At 42.7% G+C, this 20272-nt stretch overlaps 1 protein-coding gene across 4 annotated transcripts in view; it reads right to left on the bottom strand.

The window, feature by feature from the left end:
- Positions 1-20272, bottom strand: part of bcar3 (BCAR3 adaptor protein, NSP family member) — a 69386-nt gene that overhangs the window by 17190 nt on the left and 31924 nt on the right. For 3 of the 4 annotated variants that reach the window (XM_020049069.2, XM_010872043.4, XM_010872047.4), the window contains 2 exons: positions 19401-19758; positions 10658-10700 (listed from right to left, as the gene is read on the bottom strand). In XM_020049069.2, the coding sequence (XP_019904628.2) occupies positions 10658-10700; positions 19401-19758 (401 nt within the window). Of the gene's footprint in view, positions 1-1383; positions 1808-10657; positions 10701-19400; positions 19759-20272 lie in introns of those variants that run through there. The other variant, XM_010872045.4, reaches the window with a different exon arrangement.

Raw genomic sequence — 20272 nt, 5'->3', positions numbered from 1 at the left:
AACACTTTCAGTGGGACAGAGGACAAAGTCAGATCCATAAAATGTATGGTCAAAGATATGTGCATAGCTAGTGAAGTATGTTCACATACTGTACGCAATAGACAAGATAATGTAGTTCACAGAAATCGATTTCCACCTAGAGAGCTGTGTTCCATAAGATAGAAGATCACACACTTGAATTTAACAGGCTTTCTGTTATAAGAAACAGCTCTGTTGGCTTTAAAAGGTAAACACAGAAGAACTGAGAAAAGAACATTGGAATAGTGTGTCAGGTGCCATGGTGACCATGACATATCTAGGGTTATTATTAGATTTCATGTCAAACATAAAAAACTAAAATAACAGTAAGTAAATAAAAAAGACAAAAACATGTATTTGAGCAACAGCTGTTATGAAGTTTTGTTACAGAATAATGCAAAACACTATGTAATTTTTTGGGGGGGTAAATGTGTTTCCAGTAGAAATTATTGTAAAAAAAAAAACTCAGTTCCAGATAATTGCCATAGAAAGTCCCAAAAGATCAATCAAAAACCCAGTGTGCACAGGTGAGATCATATGCATTTATTATATTTTTTGAGTCACACAGACACGCGCATAGAAAAAGCAGCACACACACACACACAAACACATACACAAATCACAAGCATGCCCTCCATGTCCTGTAAGGAGTCACACGGAGTGGCATGTCTGGTCAACCTTTTCACTTACGATAATGAAAACCGTCATAGATCTGAACAGCATGTCTGGTCTGGGACAATAAAACCAACCAGTCACTGGGCTCTGTAAAGCTTTCAGTAAAACATATGGGACTGGCAGCACAATGCATAGAGAAAACACAAAGAGAAAGTAGTCTTCAACGCCCTCTCTCTCAGAGAAACAATCCACATTAAAACCAGTAAATAAAGGATAGATGATTGCGTACATATTCAGCACTATCACAGTCTGCAGTAGAAGACATGCATCACATAGGAATATCCAGGCTCAATTATAAAGCCTCCTTTTGGAAGAAGCCACTGATGATTCATCTGAATGACCCTTGGCCAAGCTTGTTCACCCAAAACAAAGCTTGGAATACAATTACAGGGGTCAAGTTAGTCTTTTTTTCCGGGTTTTAAAACATGCAACATGCTGACTATGAACACACAGCACACTATCAGACCCTTTCCACGAAGAGTTCTATAAGGCACCCACAACATTTCTCGCTGGAACAAAATAGCGTTCTCCCTGGAACCAAAACAGTGTTTCACTACAGAGACAGCCTTGATAACATTTCTTTCCCTGGCAGTAAAAAGCCTACATAAAAAGCTCATCTGAGTTCTGATGAATGGGCAGGAGCCCTGTCTTTGGTAAAGAGGCATGGTTCTCATGCCGCCTGTCACTCACCTTGGCCCCGATGACAGAGCTCTTCTGATAGAAACAGCACAGGGCTGCGGTCAAGGTCCTGAGAATGTTGCATCTCTCCGACATCTCGCACGCCTCTCAGTTAAATATCAACCCCGGAAACAAAAAGACGCTATCAAAGAAGCCACAGAGATTGTCCGTCAGACTACCCTACTGTCACACCTGGAGTGTGAGCAAGGCAGCGCCTCACTCCCGTCTTTCTCTGTCTCAGTCCAGGCAGCGCTGCTGTGTGCGCGCCTGACAGTGAACACACTACTCCACGCCACTTCATTCAGTCCCTCAGCTCCATGTATGGAGCTGTGGAATCCCCATGTGACCCTGCTCTCTTGCAAATGAAATCTTAGCCAGCTGGAAGTGCACTGCCTCTAGCTCTGCTGCCCACCAAGACTAACCCCCGCAACCCCCTGTCACCACTGGCTGACGAGAGGGAGAGAGAGGGAGGAGAGAAAGCCCACCTACCCTACCAACAGTGCCACACGTCTCTTCTCTTAATTGAATACAGTGATATTTTCCACTTTGGAGGTATATCTTTCACACATCTACAATTTATATTTGTCATCAAGTCCTACATGATCAAATACTGCATTTAGATGAATTGTTAACCTCAGAAAACAAAGAGTTGACAAGAGGACAGATGTGTGCAGGGGAACACTAGATTAAATAGGTGAAACCATCTGCAGTTGCAGAAAGTACATTTGATATCAGACTTAGATTTCAATCATTTGGTTCATTCTGTTATTTTGAACCAATAATTAATCATGTGACTAAGTCTATATTTGTCTTTCTGAAAAAACTTAGCGCCAAATGTAGAGCACACCTACTGTACATGGATCAAGTGGAAGCCATGGACAGACTGGCCATCTGGTATTTTGGGCAAATGCCAGGGTCCATGTTTAGACCAGTGGTTCTAACTTCATGCAAATGATAATTAACTGGCTAATAATGGACCTCAAGAAAGAAAAAAAAATTTTGGGGTGAGGGCCTCAAGGATTATTTTTTTTATCCTAGCAGACAGCACTGACAAAAGACTAGAAATGATTGAACACATTTATATACACTGATATTTACAGCCATGTGGGCAGTTGTTATTTAAAATGGTTAAATAATCACTGTTAACAGTTTATTTGAAGAAAATAAAACATTTTGATCATTTAATTTCCTGCGAGTCATGTGTCCGAGATTCAAACCTCTGGCTGTAAATGTGCATCTGTACTAAGAGGCAGTGCCTTGAGAGTACTGTGCCACACGTGGGCCCACAGAAGTTATGACAATCTGCTATCAATGCAAAAGGGCATTATCATCACTTTCAATATATTAGAATGTAAATGCACTGTTATTATTTCTGTCACGTGGAGTATAAATATTAATATCAAATACACTGCTCAAAAAAATGTAGGGAACAGGTAATCATCACAGTATAACACCAAGTCAGTGAGGAAGCATAAGCGATTGTGAATCGATGTCACTTGTTTTGGTGCAAATGAAAGTGACAACAGATGCACTGGAGAGGCAACTGCAAGACAACTCCCAAAAAAGGAAATGGGTTTGCTGGTGGTGGCCACAGAAAATTGCTCTCTCCTTATACTTCCTGACTGACTCTTCTCTAGTTTTGTGTTTTGCTAGGGTCCTTGTCACTATTGGTAGCATGAGGCTGTACATGCAGCCCATTCAGCTCCTCCAGGATGGCACATCCATACATGCCGTCGCAAGGTTTGCTGTGTCTCCCAATAAAGTCTCTAGAGCATGGAGGAGACACCAGGAGACGGGCTGTTACTCATGGAGAGCTGGACAGGGCCGTAGAAGGGCATCAACCCAGCAGCAGGTCTGGTATCTGGTCCTTTGTGCGAGGAGAAACAGGAGGAGCACTGCCAGAGCCTTACAAAATTACTTCCAGCAGACCAAACTGTCATAAACAGACTCCATGAGGGTGGCAACGTGAGAATTGGCAGGTCCGCCATTGGTGCCCCATTCGCTCCATAGATGAGACTGATTCACACTGAGCACATGTTACAGACTGAGCTCTGGAGACGCCATGGTGAACAGTTATGCTGCCTGAAACATCATCCAGCATGACCGGTTTGGCGGTGGGTCAGTGATGATCTGGGGAGGCATATCCTTGGAGGGTCGTGCTAGCCATCAGTACCCTGACTGCTAATAGGTACCGGGATGAAATCCTCAGACACATCGTCAGACCTTACGTTGGTGCAGTGGGCCCTGGGTTCCTCCTGGTGCAGGACAATGCCCAGCCACATGTGGCCAGAGTGTGTTGGCAGTCCTGGATGACAAAGGCATTGATGCCATTGACTGGCCCTCAAGTTCCCCAGACCTGAATCCAATTGAGAACATCTGGGATATTATGTATCGGTGCATCCAACACTGCCAAGTAGCACCACAGACTGTCCAGGAGCTCACTGATGCCCTGATCCAGGTCCAGGAGGAGATCCCCAGGACACCATCCATCCATTCATCAGCAGCATGCCCAGATGTTTTCTGGAGTGCATACAGGCACATTAGGTGCTGTGATGAAATTTGGAACAGCCTGTGATTTCAAATGATGACTCTGACTTTCAGTGTGAGTTTGAATCCAGGCCTCAATTGGTTCGTGATTTTGGTTTCCATTTACATTTGTTACAACATTTTGTTGTCAATGAATTACACAATGTACAGTAAAAATTTGGATCTTTAATATATTTTGTTCATCGAGACCCGGTGTAATATTTAAGTGTTCTCTTCATTTTTTGGACCAATGTGTATTTAACTCTATCCTAGGTAAAATAACTTCCATGTATTTGATCAATTCCAAAGCTACCACACCTGATTAGGCTTTTTAACTAATCATCAACCCCTTGATTAGTGAATTATGTGTGCCTGTTCAGGGCTACCACTATATGGTTAAACATTTGGGTGTCCCTGAAGAGATTTTGTCTAAATTATCAACGCATATAGTGTGAAGCTTTCAAGCAATTGAAACCTCAACCTTGGCATTGTTTTCACTAACCATGCTAACAATGTGTAATATCACAGTTTTTCAACCACATTTCATTAGGTACAGTATGAACTCTCAGCAGTTGGTTGGTTTGGTTGGATGTATGATGATGAACTGTTCAGTTCGTCATCTCTTGGACCTCCAATGGCATAACAACAACTGACATCCTAATGCCAGTCCTAAGTAAATCCTACTTAAGAACTTACTGGGGCTCTCCAAGTTTCAATATGAAGAATATCTTATGGTTTTAATTTTCATCCTAATTGGATTGTACACTGCAAGCCAACAGATTAGTCCTTTAGAGACCCGTCTATTGAGTAATTGCCATAGAGACATTAAGACAAGCAAACAGTTGGCTATCTATTTGCTCGGTTCCATTCATTCTACTGTCTACTAATCACTCGTAAAGTGTAAACAAGGACATTAGGGAAGGCAGGCTGGCAGTCTCTCATCTCTACTCACCATACAGGAATGTTCTCCAGCAGGAAACACACCAAACATGCTAATTGCACTCCATAAAACCCCCAAAGGATGCTTGTCTGCCTGAGAATAATAATTTTTTTGTGAATTTCCCTCAGAAAAAGAAGGACCAATGGGAGTTTTCAATCACTGGCTTAAGGACAATTGCCCCACAAAAAATATATATTTTTAAATGTCCTACAAGTCAAGTCTTGGACATGACATTCACTTGACGCCATGCTCTTTACAAACAATCTTAACACTACAACCCAGCCAGAGCCAACATTTCCCTGGCTCCCATGTGATTAAAAAGAAAACATTTTAGGGAATCAGGGACACTGGTGATGAAACCACTGTGGGTGACCCCCAAACAGAAGACCCTGAAGACTAATCCCGGAGCAGTACCACAGAACAGAATCGACCAGGGCCAAGTTCTGTCAATGCTGAGCTACAGTATATGGACAGATGAAATACAGCATCACGTTTTCTCTTTTACTAATTTATGGAAGTGAAACATCTAGAAAAAGTGTGTAGTCTATCCTTTTGGATAATCTTTATGGATCGAAAGGTGGATGCGCATCAATACTGTCCGTCTAGCTGTTTGGCTGGTGAGATGTTACACCACTAGAGGGTGCCATTTCCCTACAGTGTGATAGAATGCACTGTTGTGTGTAAATATGACCCTACTGAAGGGCAGAACTCACTTTTAACTAGATATAAACAGCAGGCAGGCCTTGATCAATGAAGTGAGATGACATAGATCAGAGGCACAGATCAAAGGCACAGATCAGAGAACTATACTGTTTCTCATATTTTCCCAATCACAGACTAGCACTAGATTTAAAATCAAAGTCAATGAAAAATCAACATGGAAATGTATTTTGAGTCCTAGACTGGTCTTAATCTGCATCCGATAAAGGTTGCAGATCTAACCCTGGAACCAAAAAAGTAAACCAGTTTGTCTAACCCTAACCCTTGAGCAAGACATGCAACCCATCCTCATAAATGAATGAGTCTAATCACCACATCAACCTCCAAACCATAAACTACATAGTTGCACTATACAGCACTCAACCTCAAACTGCTCACATTCCTGCATCTACTATAGATATACATTACTGACAGTGACTGTGAAAATTAACCGTGAATCCATAAATATGATATATTCACCACTCATTGTAAATAACTGCATTTCAATTTTATGTAAATATTGTGTATTCAAATCTCTATGTTGTCTACCACTTGCTGCGCCATTACACCAAGCAAAATAAATGTTTACATTCAGAGTGTTACACTGATTGGCATGCTGGCATACTATGTACAGTCAACTTAATGCCACCTGGTACTGTATGTTTTAGCCATTCCATGTACCGTACCTTATGTATGACTGCAGAGATGAGAAACTAAATTATGCAGCAATAGTCTGAATGACGTAGTTTTATAGATAAGCCATCCACAGTAGCTATCTGCCTTCATGTTCCCATTTAGAAAACCACTGCCAAGTTAAGACCTTTCACCGCCAGCACTCCAAATTAGTTTTTTGTTTTTTAAAGCCTCTTTGAGATTATCTCTGTAATGAAAAATGTTGTATGAAACACGTTCATTAATATTATGTATTATTCTGCATAAATCCAAATGTATAATATCTTAGCATATTCTATCCCCTGGGAAACTTTCAAGGCTGGGAATTTCTAGGAATTCCCCCATCTTTAAACACACAGTGGAAAATGAGATGGGTGAGTTAATTCCCTTGGTATTGATGATGATAGAACTGGCCAGTCACTCAGTGTTTTCTAAGTCAGTCTTTTCTAAGCAGTCATCTAGTCGGCCCTTAGCCTGCCTGTCACTAAAAGTGTATGCCTGTGTGTGCTTTTCTGCAGGCTGTAGTGTTCATTGCTGTTCAGGCCACACGGAGGGCCAAAGGGGTCTTTATCTGGTTTTAGCAAGGCCTGGAGATCTCACAGGAGGCACAGAGAGCCATTGTTCTCTTTAAAGCTCTTTCATGAGTGGTTAGCTGCTTACTGTTCAACAGGCGCAGAGAGGAGGAGAGAGAGAGGAGACAGGCCATATTAAAGCCTCGTGTGAAAAAAAAGTGAAGAACTGCCTTGATCAGGGGAGGCCAAAAGGTCAGTTAGTCCACTAGGCTTGATGTTCTCCATCTTCTTTTCTTGTCCTCCGGCTCCTCTTCTGTGTGTGTCCTTTTTTCCCAACTTTTCTCTCCTTCATAATCAGTTTTTCTGATGTTTCTTAAGTTTCCTGAAGCATCAAATGTTTCTCATCCTTGATCTTCAACTCAGACCTCACTTCTGTAACCCTGTTTTGGCAGTTTATATGCTAATGAAATCATGGCGTATAAAAATAAAGAAAAACAGCAGCTGTGAGGGAAACAGGACGTGTTGGTACAAATATGTCAAACTCACAAGCTGTTTGTTCAAAACGAATTATGTGAGAAATGGTGGGGTAACTATTGATATTTCTGTAACTATTGTGGAGTTTAAAATGCAATGGGTATTTCTTTTTGGCACATCAATTAGAGAAAGTTGGTTTTTGGTGTACTATGCAATTCGGCAATACTTTTCATCCGCAAAAAAAAGGTTACAATCCTTTTTGGCAAATGCTAATATTTTCTTTGCACAGATCTATAAGCATGTGCATGAAAATCTGTCGCTAGCTTAATACTAGCTTGTGATTTTTTTTTATCAATGTAGGGGCCAATTACTCGACCATGAGTTAATGCTTCTAAACACCACACTCCCAGAGTGAGAAGATGGGATCCTCCCACAAAATGGGGGGTAATTTTAGGCATTGAGTTCTTGAACAATTTCCGCCCTTTAGATTCCTTTTGAAGATAGTAGCCATGTCAAATCGTAGGCAAAACAAGACGTTCACATGCAACAATTTCCATTCTGTCGCTGCATTCAGTTGTTCGTACAGTGGCATTGGTCTATCTCATTAAGCATTATATTAACCAGCTCCCTATCTGCAAACAAATCTTCCTACTGACAGGAAATTACTTTGCCACATCATCCCTGATGGTTGTTGGCAATTGGCAAACATTTATAGTCCTTTCAATAGCTTGTTAATTTGAGGCCCCACCGGGTGGAAAAACAAACACACCTGAATGGGCTGTGTGCCTAGTTTACAGTGACAGTGGATACGGCATCAGTCCTGACTGTCGAGTTCAGCATGAAGACAGACATGGCAGCTGATCCTTCCACCATAACAACGGGATAAAGGTGCACCGTAGACCTGCTGTCCCCTGGGCTTTTCCTCCAGCGCTTCGGCTGCCCACAATAACACGCGGTGGGGTGAGGCTGTGTGGGGTGAGGCTGTGTGGGGTGAGGCTGTATGAGGCAGCCCGCGCTTAACGGGCCTCTTCAGGGTTGGTTGAACACCACGGGGGAAACTGGGCAACCTACACCCACCTCGAATCGGATGCAGTTCACCTCAGAATTCGTTTGTGTCCGAGCGAGCAGACCTATGTTGCCCGGTGGGTGTAGCCAGGTTTATTGTAGGGAGGATAAAGAGCTCAGCACAGATGACTCCTGTCTGAGAGTGAGGACTTTCGTCGTAACAGTTGCACGCCGTCTGTCGAAACTGTGCCGAGGGGAGCTGAGGTAAAGGCAGGGCTGTCATGTTAACTGGTATCCACAACAATTCATCAGCCTGAGTCAGACAGGGATGGCAGCTCTCTCCGAACATCACCATTAGCAATGAAATGAAAGGGGCCTTTCCCAACTATTTAAAAGTGATTAAATGAGTAGGAATGGATGGACACTGAGAATTCGTAGGTGACATCCCTGCAGCAGAAATAAGGCTTAAATGTGTCTTGAGATTGTCCCCTGGGCACCCTGAGCATGACCCTGTTAGCTATGAATGGTCTGGAAGAGTTTCAATTTGGACGCTTTCTGATTTAGGACACATGCTAAGTCACTAAATACAATTCTGGGTATTTGTAAATGTGTTTACAGAGAAAAGTAGTTCTATTTCAGTTGCTGATATTTAGCTAGTGCCTGTTAATTGTGGTTAGGGCAAATACAGTCCTGAAGACCCCCAAAAAGTAAAACTTTACAATTCTGTCCACACACAGTTCTTAGCTGGTCTCCCAAAGGAAAGGGCTTTTTAAAGTTTATAATAGAGTTTGTGTAAGTTAAATAAAATATGGGAATATTTTGTTCCTCATAAGGATAGAAAAACAAATGTGTCTGTGTTGAAAACAGGCAGCAATGTCTAGCTGTTTGGCTTGCTCTCCTGACCTGCATGTGAGGAATCATTGGGTTTGCTTTTCACACTGGCTTGAGAGCATCCCATCACATTAGGCAAGCAGTGCAGTGTAAGAGCTACTTGTTGAGAAACTAGATGGGGAAAAGAAAAGGTTCAGGTCAATAAGTAAGCCAGAATTGTATTTTTGAGAAAGCATAGAAATTGTGGAAAAACAGAATAACTGACAAAAGGAGACGCCACAGAGAGAAACACCACGGAGGGAGACGCCATAGAGAGGAGCTGTGTGTGAGAGAGATAGTATCAGACTGCATGGGCCTACGTTATAACTCAAGCCCAATCACGGTACACACGGACACAGGTAAAGGTAATCAGATTTAGTTGTTATATCGCTCTACTTCTGAGACAAAGTGCCTCGTAGCCTGGAGAGAAATGAGATCAGTGTATTAGATAGGAGGATATTTCCTCTCCTCACTCATCCTTCTGCTTATGAGCCTTGTTTGACAGCCACCAGTAATGAGAGTTGAATGATTTTTGCTTATGGCAAACGTATATGAATTGCATAACTAAAGCGAAACATCCGTTGTTTAGCTATAAAACATACTGCGCATACATATGTAAGGTTTTCATCATATAAAGTGAAGAGAAGATGCATCTCAAGAGATTCAATCCTGAAAAATACCAAATGAATAAATACATTCAGACCCATAAGGAACTCAAAGAGACATAACTCGACTGAAGATGTTAGTCAGCTCCTTAACTGTAGCACACTGTGACTCCGTCTGAGACAAAACATAAATCTAGTGATCACAATCTCCTGCCACTCGCCTACTGTTTTCTTGTGGCGTTGGGATAATAGTTTTGGGCTAAATCTAGAGCTTCATGCGTTTTTCCAAAGAAAACCACCCTTCTGCTTTTATCTACATAGGAAATTACTCATTCAGAGGACACTTACGCAAAACAAAACCTTCTGAACAGAATGGTGAACAAAACGTAAAGCCTGAAATCCCTTTATGGACTGTAGTCAAAAGAATAGAACATTACAAAAAACATCAGGCACTATAAAACTGGAACACAGGAACCCACACACACATACAATATTGTCATGTCTTCTCCGTATATACAGAACATATTTACAGTCTTCATTTCACTTCTTCTTATCCATTTAAAATCCAGGAAATATAAACAGAGACTTCATATCCTCTATGTTAGATCAACATCTTGTGTCAATGTTCCCAGAGAGCAGGCGTGTGTGAGAGAGGTCCCTGAATGCTACCAGCATTCCTGCCCTGTTTCACTGACCTCAGAGTTACAAAACCAGTCTCAACTGTATTGGATTTCCCAAAGGAATCAATGTTATTTGAACTTCCAATAGCAGAAAATAATCCTTACAGCACTATGTTTTACTGAAGAAACAGAAACTTGCCTGTCCTGACTAAAAAAAACTTCAGATCTGTGAGACAAATCGTCAAAAAAAACAACAAATAAAAGGCAAAAACTTTATAAATAAAGAAATATGCGAAAAACTAGTGACCCCTGTTTCACCTTGTTTCCCAGGCGACAGAGAGGGTGAGTGGGCGAGGTTCTTACCTTGACGTACTCCATGGTGGGGTCCATGCTGTTGCTCGGATCCCTGGGGAACACAGACAGGGTTCTGTTGAGTGAACACATTTCTTCTACTCGTTCCCCTCCCTCCCTCTCTTTCCTCGGCTGAGTCTGCGGAGCTGTTTGCTGCCACTGGTCCTGCTGCTGACAGAGGTGAGACCTCCTTCAGGGCAGGAGTGGCCTGCACCCTCCCTTCTCCAACCCACCCGCTTGTCTGCCAATTACCCCCCCCCCCACACCACCCAAACACCCCCCCCCCCACACCACCCACACCACCCAAACACCCGCCCACCCACACAACTCACAACCACATGCGTCCCCTTTTCCTGACCTCACTGGTGAATGCACAGAGGGGTATGAGATGCCCCCACATTTGCCATGTCTTCATTACATTGGATGAGATAAAAGGGGTTACATCGTCCCTGTCATTACCAAGGACAGACCTTAAATTCCCAGAAAGGCGTTTTGAGAGGAAAGAGCTACCAAAGGCTAAGATTAATTCTTTTTGAATCCTTGAGGAAACCTGGATGCATCCCAGAGCTCTGCAGAAAACAGTTCTGTTTATTATATATCTACTTCTGTCTCCAATACATATTGAAGAGTAGTTGTGCCTGAACCTTTGATGCAGAAGGCTTACAGTAAGTCAGGAGGGGAAGTCATTCCTTGAGCCTTTCACCTTATTTCCCATAAGGATTGTGACGGGAAAACATTTGAAAATGAAAACAGTGTAATTTGGAGTTGTCCTTAATCCATACAAAATGCAGAATACTTAGGTGAGTTACCAAATCCAAGGACTTAGAGCATTATGATGTAAAAACAACAAACTGAACAACTGTGATGGCCCTTAGGTCAATCCTTTCATCCTTCCTTAGTTACAGGGAAAGGTGGGAATGCAGTAGGAAATACAACTACAAGTAAACTGAAATCCCAAGAAGTTGGGATGCACTGGTTGGTAGCTCATAAAAAGCTCAGCACAACTCTTTCTCCATTTAGCTTCTGTTTGACCGCCTCTCACTGTGGGGACAGCTGAACTTTCCTGTTATTTCTCAGTGGCCATTTTTTCATGCCAGCCTACTCTTTCATGCCAGCCAGACTTCTCTGAAAGCAGACGAGAAACTCAACACACAGACTACTTTGCTGACTGGTACAGCTCTGAAACCCCTTCAGTGGCATCAGAATAAAGCACTGGCATTAATACTCAACACTTACAGCTATAATGTCATGACCATCAGCTCACATGGACATGCGACCAATATAACACCAGACAGTATATGTGATAGCTGCCTTCAGCAACACTGCAGCATGGGTTTGAATCTAGCCTACTTCTATTTCAGCTATCTCATCCACCTTGTCAACAAAGAATAAAACACACCCCAAAAAAAGAACAAAAGAAGAGGCCTACGCTGGTCCAGGTGTCATAGCTGCTACCTTTAGTGCAAATGTACTTCTGTTTTCGACCCTGACCTAAAAAAAACTCTGCTCTCCATTGCTGCTTTCCTGTCCAATAAAACATACAACCCTTGAAGAAATATATTTTTTTAAATGCTAAAACATGAATATAAAAAAGGACAGGATATTACTGCTCCCTTCAAACATCCTGGTCCCATAATGTGAACATGCAACATCTCATCTCTGTCCCACCCATCTTCGCTTTTCCTATTGGGTAGAGAACAAAGGCGTTCTGGAGTGCACAGTTTATTGTTTTCTCACGCAGAGGACACGCAAGGCCGGAGGCCAGCTGAAGAGCCTCTGGGCAGTTGAATTACAGCCAGACCACTGCTGCCCTGGGTCCCGGAGAGAAAACGTGTACCCATCTCAACGACTAACTTTCCCCCAAAACCTCAAGTTCAAACTGCATGACAAGGACAGGGTCACACACCAGCCAGATATAAATGGATTTCTGTGCACAGCCTCCTCTCTTCTCACTGACTGACTGAGGAACAGGGGCACTTGACACGTAACCCTCCAGCAGCACCACAGAGGAGTCAAAGGTTGGTGTGGAAGCCTTAGGCACATGCACACTACAGACTCAAGGGGCAGTGTGACTCTATGAGCAAATACCTCAATGTCGGTTTGTGTTATTTTGGGCCCTGCGGATCCTAAAATAAGATGAGTAACTTATTTAACCACATTTTATCAGGGAGGTATAACTGAAAACACATGAAGGTTTAACTGCCTTACTAGAGGACAGAGCAAAACATGTTTTCATGTCACCAGCTCAGGGATTCAATCTAGCTAGTTGTTGGTTAGTGGGCAGGTGCTCTAAACCAGTGGTTCCCAACTCCGGTCCTCGAGTACCCCCAACAGTACACATTTTTGTTGTAGCCCTGGACAAGCACACCCAATTCAACTCAATGAGAGCCTGATAATTAGTTGACAAGTTGAATCAGCTGTGCTTGGCTGGGGCTACAATGAAAATGTGTACTGTTGGGGGTACTTGAGGACCGTATTTGAGAACCACTGCTCTAAACCAGTGTTTCTCAACCCTGCTCCTGGACACCCCCCTGCCTTGCATGTTTTAGATCTCTCCCTGCACTAACATACCTGACGTAGCTCATGAAGGACTTGGTAATGAGATGATTGTTTGAATCAGGTGTGACAGAGTGGGGAGAGATCTAAAACATGCAGGGCAAGGGGGCGCTCAGGAGCAGGGTTGAGAAACACTGGTCTAAACGCTAGGCTACCATGCCACTCCAGACAAATGCATACACCGTAATCTCTCCAAAACAGTTCTCAAGTCTATCTGATAATAATTATAATAATAAGTATCTGATACTAATTATAGTGATAAGTATCTGATACTAATTATAATGATAAGTATCTGATACTAATTATAATGATAAGTATCTGATACTAATTATAATGATAAGTATCTGGTAATAATTATAATGATAAGTATCTGATAATAATTATAATGATAAGTATAATGATAATAATTATAATGATAAGTATCTGATAATAATTATTATAATAAGTATCTGATAATAATTATAATAATAAGTATCTGATAATAATTATAATAATAAGTATCTGATAATAATTATAATAATAAGTATCTGGTAATAATTTCCCTGGTTCACTCAGGAACATCCCTGTTGTTTTACAGGGCAGCTCCAGGTGTGTCCACTTGGACAACATGTGCTCTCTCCACTTTGCCCTTTTCTTGGCTACACTGAAGAGAAGCACCAGCCTTATAAAAGCAGAACCAGCTGTGGCTACGCTACTGACCTCAGCCCATGAGGAGGGACAGAGAGTACGGGGAAAAGAACAGGCAGCCGATGGGGAAACCACAAGGGGCTCCTGGTCCAACTCAAGCAGCAGCTGATAAAAGGAGCGCCGTTTATTCACCAATCATATTAGCACTCTGAGTGGACCGCGGAAGACAGACTACTGGTCACAGCGTTAGGCCACTATCGGAAATGTTGCGTCTGGCTTTGAGCGCTTAACTCTAATTGTTTTTGTACATTTTCTAAACTTTCCATGAAATCTAGGAGTCAGGAAGGCCTGGTAGCAACACCTGCTGGCCAGTACAGAACAAACATTATGAACAGAACTACATGCCCATCAACAGACGTTATCATGCAAGCACTTTGAATGTTTTATGAATCAGAGGTTTTGGAGTGCCACAGCCAATAACTGAGAAACATTTGCTCCATGGCTGCTTGCTATGGTAATGGAATGCTTTTTTTAAGATATGGGAGGGGAATGTTTACTGGACCTATAAGCAACAGGATTACAGAATCACTGATTGACATAATTTGGAGATGAGACCAAGATCAAACAGCGATTTCATAACAATTACATACGTTTCCTGGGATGGGGTTAGCTCAAGGCAACCTTGGGATCATCGGGGCCTGGCGTCATGATTTATCTCTGCTGTGATACTGTGAAGGACAACTTGGCATGGCAGAAAACAACCAGACATTCCTTGAAAAGAAGCAACAATGGGAATGGTCTATTCTATATGTGAGACTAGCGGTTTCTTCTAAATGTGGTTTTGTTTGTCCAGCAAAACAATCGTCGCTGTTTTTTAACCTTCATTACAGTTCCTCCTTCTCTAGCCTTGCCTTACCGTAACAGATTCCGACCCACCAGAAGCCAATTTCTCAGCAAAACAAAAACAGAGAGAACCAGTCTGGGCTCTGAGCTCCCTGCCAGCTCTGCCTTTTATCAGCCCTTTCATCTCCTCTTCAAGGTCGTAAATCTTTTCTCCATCTCAACCTGAGTCCAGCTCGTAAAGGATTTGCAGGCACACCGTAGCCGGAGCTGTCTGCCCCCTCCCTGAGAGTGAGTGAGCAGGCCCTGGGTTATGTGGCTTTCTGGTTTGGCTACACACACATACATACAAACAGACTAAGGTCATGGGTCACTTGAATAATCTCCATCTTTGCGGATCAATCCAGATAAAGTCAGTTAGATATAGTAAACACTGATTAATTAGTGTGTGGCAGAAGGATAGAGCACTCTCCAGGTCAAAGGTTAACAGACCATCAACAAGGCATGACAGGTCAACACAAAGTTCATTTGTTTAAAATGTGTCCAATTTCCAGAAAACAAGAATAAGCCAGGTTCTGTGAGCAGAAACACAGCAGTCATGACTCAATAACCTCTCCGTAAAATAGCAGATGAATTAAGTGGCATATCCTCCTATCTGAAGTTAATGACAGACCTTCTCATAAAAGAGCAGGACAAAGCCCTCTGAGTAATCCTGAAATCTCCCCCACCAGCAGACCAGCCACACCCAACTCCTGACAAAGCCAGGTAACCAACCAGCAGCCTTTAGAAGGGCCCAATCAGGCTACCACCCTGTCCTGTAGCAGGTGTCACAGCGCAGGCAGCTTGGGTCTCTTGGGAATGATACATTCAGAGTATTCAATCAAATTTCAATCAATCAAATGTATTTAAAAAGCCCTTTTTACATCAGCAGATGTCACAACGTGCTTTTATAAAACACCCAGCCTTAAACCCCAAGCAGCAAACAACAGTAGTGTTGAATTTCAGTGGCTATGAAAAACTCCCTAAAAAGGCTGAAATTTAGGAAGAAACCTAGAGAGGAACCAGGCTCAGAGGGGTGAGCAGTCCTCTTCTGGCTGTGCCGGTTGAACATATTAAGAGTACAAATTGTAATAATTAATAAATGCATATGGGCTGAGTCCAGAGTCTACTTAAACTTAGACCAGGTCGGAAGCATGACCAGATGGACAAGGACAACACAGGAGGGGGAGGTGTCAGCACAGTGGCAACTGAAATTGTCAGGTATCATCTTGATCTGCAACACAACCAGGAAGACTTTGGACAGAGACAGCAATGGATCTTTCAAGCCACGTACTCCTCAGGTGTGGGCCAGGACCTCATGTCCTCGTAAGTTTAAAATGGCAGGAGACAGGGAGGAGACATTCCTTAGATCTACAAGGATTTATACTGGAGAAGGAGAACTGACCCTACTCCCCCAGCACAATAATATAGCAGTGTAAGACCTTGGGGCTGAGACAGGGGGGGTTGTCCCAACATCTGCACCTCGTGTTACAGCAGTGGCCACAATCAGATGCTATGCAGAGCCGGGCTTCGAGGCCTCTGGTTCCAACAAGACACTGCACCTCTGGCCTCTTTTCCGAACATCTCTCTCAACCTTTCGCTGATGCAAATAACCATCCATCGTTGAACCTCCAGCATCTATCCCACAGTAACAGAATGGAGGTTGTTATGGTAACCATTGGCTCATTTGTCCTCAATCCCTTTGTGTGTTGTTCACGTTTTCGCTAACTTCACCAGCTTCATACTAGACCCACATTAGATAACTTTGAAATGTCAAGGGATGGAAGCAGCCTTTTCAGTTATTAGTAACACCCCCCTTCACTCTGCCACTTCTCCAGCCAGGCCAAGACTTATTACTCTGTCTGCCTGCCCAATAAGCCTTTAAAGAGGCTGTCTGTGATTCATTGTGCCCAGCACTGCTTTAGTCTAGAAATACACTAAAAATCCATGTAAAAACTCACAACCGAGGCTGAGTGTGTGCATCTCAACCACCTAGACAATCTCTGTTGATGTGGTTGGTGGCTTATATCACCCTAAACAAAAGTTCTCCCCTCACATCTCTGTGTTCTCTGAGAAACAAGCAGCCCCTATCAGTATAGAACGCAGTTTGGGTCTTGGATCTATCAATAAAGATACGTGTACATTTTCACTTGTGGGCATGTCAAATAACAATATTTGATGTGTCAAATAAGACAATTAACCAATCACCACTTGAATATAACATCATGTTCAATTCACTTTATTATTTAATGTGTACATTACTGTTTTACTTAGGGGTTGTAATACATATGTCACAGTGATTCACTGATATGTGAGCTGCGATGCAGGTAAAGTTCTCTGTCACTCACCTGCTCACTATGCATGAAAGGAAGCCCTATACTTTGGTTGTGGCTAGCAAGAATTAGTGATGGATTGTTTGCGAAACGGACAGCTATCTTTGAATGGCTTTTTTTGGTGAACATTGGGAAGTGAATCACATTAGTGGAAGTTTTTTTTAGCTCAAATGAATGTGCATTTTACACTTCTGCATACTGTTGCGCTCAAAAGTTTGCATACCCTTGGAGAATTGGTAATATGTGTACCATTTGTAAAGAAAACATGAGTGAGCAGGCAAAACACATGTCTTTTATTTCTTATGGGATTCACATTCAACTGTTCAACTGTAGGTCATAACAGAATCATAAAACAAAACATGTCAACGAAGACACCCCTGTTCAAAAGTCTGCATACGCTTAGTTCTTAACACTGTGTATTGCCCCCTTTAGCATCAATGACAGCATGCAGTCTTTTGTAATAGTGATCTATGAGGCCCCAAATTATTGCAGGTGGTATAGCTGCCCATTCTTATTGGCAAAATACCTCCAGGTCATGCAAAGTCTTTGGTTGTCTTGCATTAACCACATGTTTGAGATCTCTCAAGAGTGGCTCGATGGTATTAAGGTCAGGAGACTGTGATGGCCACTCCAGAACCTTCACCCTTTTCCGCTGTAACCACTGGGGGGTCAACTTGGCCTTGTGCTCAGGCTCATTGTTGAGCTAGAAGGTCCAAGATTGTCCCATGCACAGCTTTCGTGCAGAAGAATGCAAATTGTCTGCCAGTATTTTCTGATAACATGCTGCATTCATCTTGCCAAACATTTTCACAAGATTCCCCATGTCTTTAGAGCTCACACACCCCTAAAACATCAGTGAGCCACCACCATACTTCACAGTGGGGATGGTATTCTGTTCACTATAGGCCTTGTTGACCCCTCTCCAAACATAGAGCTTATGGTTGTGACCATAAAGCTCTATTTTGGTCTTGTCACTCCAAATTACAGTGTGCCAGAAGCTGTGAGGCATGTCAAGGTGTTGTTGGGCATTTGTAACCCGGTTTTTTTGTGGCATTGGCACAGTAAATGCTTCTTTCTGGCAACTCGACCATACAGCTCATTTTTGTTCAAGTATCGTCGTATTGTGCTCCTTGAAACAACCACACTGTCTTTTTCCAGAGCAGCCTGTATTTCTCCTTTGGTTGCCTATGGGTTTTTTATTTGTATCCCAAACAATTCTTCTGGCAGTTTTGGCTGAATTCTTTTTTGGTCTGCCTGACCTTGGCTTGGTAAGGTCAGGTCTTTTTATATCCTTTTCCATCTTTATAAAGTAGCATGACCTTGTTACGCAGATCTTTTGACAGTTCTTTTCTGCTCCCCATGGCTCAGTATCTAACCTGCTCAGTGCATCCACGTGAGAGTTAATAAACTCATTGACTATTTATACACAGACACTAATTGCAATTTAAAAAGCCACAGGTGTGGGAATTTCACCTTTAATTGCCATTTTCACCTGTGTGTGTCACATTGTGTGTCTGCCAAACATTCAAGGGTATGTAAACTTTTGATTAGGGCCATTTGGGTGATTACTGTTATCATTTTGATTTAAAAAGGAGCCAAACAACTATGTAATAATAAATGTCTTCATATGATCACTATCCTTAAATAAAAGGCAGATTTTTTGCATGATCAGACATATTTTCTAAATCAATGACATCATTTCACAATTTCTGCGAGGGTATGCAAACAGATCCCCAGAAATGTCAAAATATACAAGATTTGACCATATATATATATCAGATATTAAATATGTAATTAACATATGTGATCATGCATTTCAAAATATATGTTAAGTCTTTTAATGTACATTGCTATATATGGCCCCCCGCAGATGTCGTCTGAACCCATAGCCATATATTAGATTTCCATATCTGTGGGGGGCCATAGAGAAGCTGCTCTGCAATGACCGGGCCCTGGCAGCCAGGCAGAGGCTACTGCTAACTTGTGGTGTTCTCTGGTTGTGTCTCAGCTGACCTGCTTACTACGGCAGACATTATTTCAGTACGGGGTGAAAGGCATCTGCACAGTATTTAACTGGTTTGAACACGGACCCGGGCGCTTCGGAATTGTTTTGTACGCCCTTGGCTGCTACAGTGGTCTAAGCCTCAGCCTCCAACGCACATGTGAAGCATGGCTTTGAATCAGCCCACTGCTATGGTTTACATTACAAATCACAGACTCTTTCCCCACTTTCACGCAACCCCATGTGCTGGCTGAAAACAAATAACCTTTAATTGTTTTGCACAATTTTGCGTTTAAGATTTGTTATGTAAACCAAGGACAAGTACAGCGCTGGAGCGTAAAAGCATTGGTATCCATACCTGTATGAAGAGTGGCAATCCGTCGCAGCGGGGTAGGGCTGGTGTTCCTCAATTATGTTGTGGATGAGTGGTGAGGAGGGCAGGCGGGCACGAGCCGGGTGGGGCAAAGTGCCCATGTGGCTGTACATGTCCCACGAGCGGGCAGGGCCAGAGGCCGGGCCTGGCACTCCTTTCTTCTTCCTAGGCAGAGTGCCGTGGATGGAGACGCCGTGGTATCCAGCTGGGGGCAGCTCCGGTAATGCAGGCCTGGAGGTCAGCAGGTCCATTGAGGAGGCCAGGGAGCACTGCCTGCTGCCCACTCCCATGTGCATGTTCCTGGGCAGACTGGCAAACTTCCCCTCCGCCATCATTCTCAGCTCTGACAAAAAAAGGAGATCCATTGCGTTAAAATGGCTTCATCTGCATGACGTGACAATGTAGAAATTGCCAAACGTGTGCTTTGGAGGTGCTTCCTTTACCATTTTAACAATATTAAAATAACAATCATCATGATAATCATCAATAGAATCATCAGCAAGAACAAGAATCAAATGACAAAAATCCCATACAATAATCACAGCCTGTAGGTTGGTCAGACTCTCCCTCATCTTGTTGTTGAACCACTCCCTGTTTCCTCTCTAAAAGGATGGCCAGCCTATTCTCACCAGAGAGTTCTATGAAACCTTAAATGATGGTTATACATTTAGGGAAATTATGTATTTTTTTAGATATAATCAGTAAAGGCTTCTCTGATTTCTCATCAAATCAGTGGTTTGGGATGTAGATCCAGCATCCTTTTGATAACCGCCAGGCTATCTGTCAACGCTTTATGTGAGGGCGTGCTGTTTGCGGACCGGGGAAAATAGGAGTGTAACAGATATGTAAATACAGGG

Source organism: Esox lucius, chromosome 8 (assembly GCF_011004845.1).
Source record: "Esox lucius isolate fEsoLuc1 chromosome 8, fEsoLuc1.pri, whole genome shotgun sequence".
Classification (NCBI taxonomy): Eukaryota; Metazoa; Chordata; class Actinopteri; order Esociformes; family Esocidae; genus Esox; species Esox lucius.
The sequence above is the reverse complement of the archived record's forward strand: the minus strand, read 5'-3'. Positions and strand labels throughout refer to the sequence as shown.